Below are 6,580 nucleotides of genomic sequence, written 5' to 3'. Positions count from 1 at the left end.
AGTTCATATGTAATACATGTATAAGTACCTTGGTAGTTCATATGTATTACATACATGGTAAAGTACCTTTGGTAGTTTCATATGTAAATACATGTAAAAGTACCTTGTGAGTTCATATGTAATAATGGTAAAGTACCTTGGTAGTTCATATGTAATACATGTGAAAGTTACCTTGGGTAGTTCATAATCGTAATAATGTAAGAGTACCTTGTAGTTCATATGAATACATCGGTAAAGTACTTAGGTAGTTCTATGAATACATACCAGTAAAGTACCTTGGTAGGTCATATGGGATGTACATCCGTCAAGTCACCTTGGTAGTTCATATGTAATCACAATGTAAGTACCTTGGGTAGTTCATATCCGAGTACATTGTAAAGTACCTTGGGTAGTTCGTGATATCAGTAATCTACATGTAAAGTATTAGTCTAGGTAGTTCATATGTGTAATACATGTAAATACTTGGCGTAGTTCATATGAATAGCGATAGACGTGTAAAGTACCTTGGTAGTTCATACTGTAAATCATCGTAAAGTAGGCCTTGGTAGTTTCATATGATACATGGTAAAGTACCTTGGTAGTTCTATCATGAATACATGTAAAGTACCTTGGGTAGTCATATGAATACATCGTAAGACGTACCTTCGTAGTGCATTTAGAAAAACGGCGGGTGGTTCCATGAAATGTACATAATGTATACTTGATGGTTCCATGAAATGTACATAATGTATACTTGATGGTTCCATGAATTGTAAGAGAATTATTTTAAACATATTTGTTTTTATTTCTAGTCATTTGTGTACGCGTAGTATTTAATTTTAAGTTTTAAATATTATAACCACGATACATTCCCAAACTAGGTAGGTAACCATAGTAGGTATGTATTTTTCACTGCATGAAGGTAAAGATGTATTATGGTGAAGCAAATATCCAAATACATTATGTCTTTCTTGGCCAATTTTAGATTTTCTTTCATATGTAATATTATCTACATAATTATGTACTTTTCTACTAATTATCTAATTCTTATTAGTGGAGATGTGCTCAGTATTTCTTCGATTAGGTTTTGCTCATACCGTTCTCGAAATATTAGCGAGTTTTTGCAACCAAATTAGCGTCCTATTAACTGAACTCCCTATTTTGTTTACATATTTATGCAAAACCAGTGAATTTGTCACGTCTGTAAATAAATGTTAACGTCTCCAGCGGCTGCTTACCTGTTTTGTATTCATATGCATACAAACATAATTTGCTTGACTAAAAGCATATGGCCAAAGTGGGGCTTTTCCCCTGTTTAGGTAAAAATTGTCAAAAAAAACTGAAAGCATATTTTCGTACATATAATATGTAAAAAAAATCTTTGTTTTTTTTTTCGCTTAGGGCGTTTAAACACTGGAATACCAGGGCGTTACGACTTCTAGATCCCGAGATAAATCGATTAAAAAAATGCCGGTAAATCGTGAACTTTGACGTCACGGCATACGCTCCCGTAGGCGACGACGTCACATCAAATGTCCCTATTGTCCCGAGCAAAGCTCCCTCGCAGGCAACGCATGAATGTGTTTGTGCGCAGTTCTTTCTGCTCCTCCGCTAGCGCACTTGCATAGTGGCGCTATCTAACGGACGAAAAAAACAACTGGTGACGTCACACATATTTGAACTCTTTCATTAGAACGGAAAATAAAAATTGAATTTTCGACCTTTTACAGTTATTTTTTCACATCTTTGAACTCTTTCATTAGAACGGAAAATGAAAATTGAATTTTCGACCTTTTACAGTTATTTTTTCGGAGTTTTGACCTCAGATTTGGATTTTTCACTAAAAATGAATTTTCGACCTTTTACGGTTATATTTTCGGAGTTTTGACCTCAGATTTGGATTTTTCCCAACTTTTTACATAGGAATCGACCATTTATTTATAATTTTTACCCATTTGCAACTGCTCCATTGTATTCTCCCGCAAGTAAGACGCCATATTGAGCTGTACTTTCCTTCCTGGATATGGTTGGAACCGGAGCCAGTTTCGTTTTGGAATTCTACTCCACAGGCCCCCTTGTAAGAAAACATCTCATGAGAGAAAGATACTCTTTTTTTACTTTCCTTATTCTATAGGAAGGAAAGTAATGTAATCGGGTCAAATTTTCGATGGTCAGTTTTTAATGCCAAAACACGTTTTGAGATCCCTAGAGCCTAAATCCAAAGTTTCAGCCATTGGTCCGTGTGTGTGTGTGTCTGTCTGTAAACAAAATATCTCGAGAACGGTAAGAGCTAGACTTGAAATTTGGTATTTAAAATAGTGTGGGAGAGGTATCCATTATTTTTTGTACAATTTTTCATTTTGAGTGTATTTCTTAGAAGGGAACAGAAAGTAAATAATGATGAAGGAAAGAAATGAAGAAATAATAAATGATTGAAATATGAAAACAATAAAAATTCAAACATCAGACAAAATCATTTTGAAACTAAAATATCATGGGGAAGAAAGACTTTAAAGTGTTTAAATTAATAAAATGATGATTGAGAATAGAAACCAGTTAGAGATTTTTCAAGATCATTCGCCTTTTCTTGTCGTTTTGTCTTCTAAGGGAATTATAAATGATTCTTTATAACATATAGGTAGGTAGGTGCACACAATTGACAAAAGTTTCAAAAGCAAGCACATTTCATACAAAGTCTTCATTTCAATTACATACTCGTACGTACTAGAACTTGAAGAGGCACCTACAATAGAAATTGAAATTTTACATGAATGTACATTTACAAAGTACCTTACTTGAATTAGGAAACCAACTGATTTCTTTGAGGAAAAGTTAACAATAGACATAACTATAAGTTTTGGAAACCGTGGTCCTAAATCGATTTAGGTCTTTAGGAATTAGTTCTCATTAGAGATATTTGGAATCTTTCGCTGTATTGTGCTCAGAGTCAATTGGTTGTGCTTGGGTATAATGAAACTGACTTCCGTTTTTTTTTTTTTTTTTTTTTTTTTTTTTTTTTTTTAATAAAAAATTTTTTTTTTTTTTTTTTTTTTTTTTTTTTTCAAGTTCCAGTCTAATCTAGGAGAAACAATTTGATCCTCTTCCCATTTAGGAATCTATAAGGGAAAAGGCATGACATATCAGAAAAAGAGGAGGAGGAGGAGGAGGAGGAGGAGGAAAAAAAGGTTCAAAGAACATTTTTTTCTATTCTATCTCAAGAACAGTTTGTCGTAAAGCTATGAAATTTGATATGATATACCGGTATGGTCCAAGGACGCGACTGTAACAATTTGGTAAAAATCGGACAGTCATCCAGATATCAACCAAAGTCAATGTTGCTTCGGATTTGGAAAAATTTTCGAAAAAAAATCCAATTCTTTTCATATTTTATTTCATTCCGGATTACACGGGGAGTATTTTAGGATAATGGGAAGTATTTTGAGATAGAAAATTTTCGACCAAAAATCGGCCGTCATATAGGGCGGCTTGGGACTTGGAAAAGTTTTTTTTTTTTTTTTTCAAATACGTATGTATTCTGCAAATGTAATAGAAAGTTGTGTGATGTTCACGCTAGATTTTTTTTTTTCCTCTCCTTCAGACTGTATTCCCGGCTTTTCGTGTCTGCCTTCAACCTGCTCTCAGTTTCAACTTGGCTATGTTTTTCCTGCTAAATGGCTATGTTTTTCCTGCTAAATATAAATAAATAATGACAAACAAATTTCGCACTTATTTCGATAGTACCAGTTGATTTATTTACACTTTTTATTACAGTCTTCAAATATAGGTACCTATCTAAATCTAATGAGTAAAAATAATATATACAAAGATATACATAACCATATACTTTGGTTGATCTTGATTTCTTGTTATGGAGAATAAAAATCAACACTTCAAGAGATCAAGAGCAAATTAGTTCAATATTCTACAACAGTTCACAGTTCTCACATTATCAGAGCATTTTTTCTAGTACTTTTTTGACAAACTTACAAACTAACGATAAATATAAAACTACTAAAACCAAACAAATTAACAAATCTCAAAATTCTCAAATCTTGATTTTCGATTTTGAAAATTCGCGCCAGAAAAACAATGCTCCCCCTGTGAGGATGCATAATTTTTTCGTGATGACGTCAGTTCATGTGTCAGTTCGTGATGACGTCAGTTCATGCGTAAACCATGGCTGTTTCAACGTTATTTTTTTTGCGACATTTTAGAGGATTTAGGGACCGTATGATGTTTTTGAATGCGCCAATGCACTTTTTGGGTACTTTTACATCGGAATAGGACTCTATCTCGAAAAAAATTGTCATTTGGTTGAGCCCCATTATTTATCAATGAGAGTTCCACGTACAGGTTTCTTCACTTCTGTCTCCCCAGTATTGAGAGTGGTCGAGTCAGATTTACGCTTATTCATTCCCTTCCTTTCCAATTGCTTCTCAATTATCCTTGCGTTATTTGCATACGAATCTGCTATTTCTCGCTGTGGAATAAATATAGAACAAGTGTTAGTCCCTCATCAGATGGGTGAGAAAATTTCGTAGAAGCTTAAGCTGTTTGCCCTTACACCTAAGCCTCTGAGTGTGTTTCTGTGTAGATGAGCACAGACTGTTTAGTAGGTATGAATACATAACTTGTACCTTGATGTCACCATCAGCGACCGTTTTAACAATTCTTTGAAATGAAAATAAAAATTGAAATTCTTTGTGGTAAAGCAGAGCTTTTCCACAACTTTTGTGGATATCACAACATTACTAAGTGCCTCCTTTGCAATCAATTTCCATATTTCAATAATCTTTTTACATTGGTAATGCCGCCACTGGTTGCTAATCGATTAAAATAGCCACTCAATTGTCCTCACAAGGCTGAGTGCACCCCAAACTCCAAGCACAGAGCCGAAAAAAACCTCGGCGCCGGGAATCGTACCTGGGCCTCCTGTGTGCAAGCCTAGTGTGATACCCCTCGGCCACGGAGGTTGCTACCAAGCCCTCCAAGATTTTTTTTTTCTTTTTTTTTCGCCGTTATGACTTCAGATTTAGATTTTCACAACTTTCTATGTAAGAATCCTCTATTTCACATTTGGGGGGTTATACTTACTGCTTCAATTTCATCCTCTTCTTCATCAATAGTGGATACAGTAACAGAACTGAACTTTCCCATGTTCTTTGTATGTTTCGTGACCATGATTTTCTTTGGTTTTGCCACAGCCACTTGATTATAGATGTCCATCTTGGGCATTTCTCCAGAGCTTTTTACAACTGCACCTTGCACTATGAAGATGATATTGGAGGAGGGGTCATGTTTGTAATAGAGGAATAGTCCACACCTGAAAAAGAAGCAATAGGTATGCATATCAAGTAACAGATGGAAGCACAGACTGGATGTCATCCAACTTACACAGGTGAATTTGTAAGCTTGATTCGAGCCTTACATCCAATCGTGTGTGCTGACTGGGATGTTGAACTCACTTCAATGTGAGCGCAATCACATTGGGTATCTGGTAGGTTAGGCATTGGAATGTTAATAATATTTAGGTTTAGGTTGCAGCTATGTTCATGGATCTTGAGCGAGGTAAAGTTAGGGTAATTACGAGTATCCATACAAAAAGGTACAATTTTAGTTTTGTCCATGTTCAGGAACAAATTGTGGTTCTCTCAAAGCCAGTAGGGAGCGCGGAACGCGACCTTATTCTCTCTAAGTGCGAAGCCAACAGGGAGCATGCAGGGCGACCATATTCTATCAAAGTGAGAAGCCAATAGGGAGCGCGTAGGGCGACCGTATTCTTTTTAAGTGAGAAGCCAATGAGGAGCGCGTAGCGCGACCGTATTGTTTCAAACTGTGAAGCATTCTCCCAAAGTGAGAAGCCAATAGGGAGCGCGTAGCGCGACCGTATTGTTTCAATATGTGAAGCTAATGAGGAGCGCGTAGCGCGACCGTATTCTCTCAAAGTGAGAAGCGAACAGGGAGCGCGCAGCGCGACCATATTCTATCAAAGTGCGAAGCCAATAGGGAGCGCGTAGCGCGTCCGTATTCTCTCAAAGCGAGAAGCCAATAGGGAGCCCGGAGCGCGACCTTACTCTCTCGAAGTGCAAAGCCAATAGGGAGCGCGTAGCGCGACCGTATACTTTTAAGTGAGAAGCCAATGAGGAGCGCGTAGCGCGACCGTATTGTTTCAAAGTGTGAAGCTATTAGGGAGTGCGTAGCGCGACCGCATTCTCTCAAAGTGAGAAGCTGATGGGGAGCGCGTAGCGCGACCGTATTTTCCCGAAGTGAAAAGCCAATAAGGAGCGCGCAGCGCGACCAAAGTATGGAAAAGTATTTACAATTCCATATTTTGACATGATTCGTCCAAATTCAAAATTCTGCTTTTCCATTGGCTATTACACTTGTAAGATACTTTTCCATACTTTGGTGATTTAGGGCACATATTCTATCAAAGTGTGAAGCCAATAGGGAGCGCGTTGCGCGACCGTGTACTTTTAAAGTGAGAAGCCAATGAAGAGCGCGTAGCGCGACCGTATTGTTTCAAAGTGTGAAGCTAATAGGGAGTGCGTAGCGTCGTCTTTTCTTAAAGTAAGAAGCCGATGGGGAGCGCGTGGCGCGA

The 6,580-nt window shown here is 37.1% G+C and overlaps 1 protein-coding gene across 1 annotated transcript in view; it reads right to left on the bottom strand.

Moving 5' to 3' along the window:
* Positions 1–4,187: 4,187 nt before the first annotated feature.
* LOC103508508 (UPF0428 protein CXorf56 homolog) overlaps positions 4,188–6,580 on the bottom strand; it is a 6,694-nt gene continuing 4,301 nt past the window's right edge. The window contains exons 3-4 of the mRNA XM_008473063.3: positions 5,074–5,302; positions 4,188–4,459 (exon numbers count right to left, since the gene is read on the bottom strand). Of these exons, the coding sequence (XP_008471285.1) occupies positions 4,304–4,459; positions 5,074–5,302 (385 nt within the window). The 3' untranslated portion in view covers positions 4,188–4,303. The remainder of the gene's footprint in view (positions 4,460–5,073; positions 5,303–6,580) is intronic.

Source organism: Diaphorina citri, unplaced genomic scaffold, assembly GCF_000475195.1.
Source record: "Diaphorina citri unplaced genomic scaffold, Diaci psyllid genome assembly version 1.1 scaffold405, whole genome shotgun sequence".
NCBI lineage: Eukaryota > Metazoa > Arthropoda > Insecta > Hemiptera > Psyllidae > Diaphorina > Diaphorina citri.
Note: the sequence above shows the minus strand (reverse complement) of the source record. Positions and strands in the feature narration are given on the sequence as shown.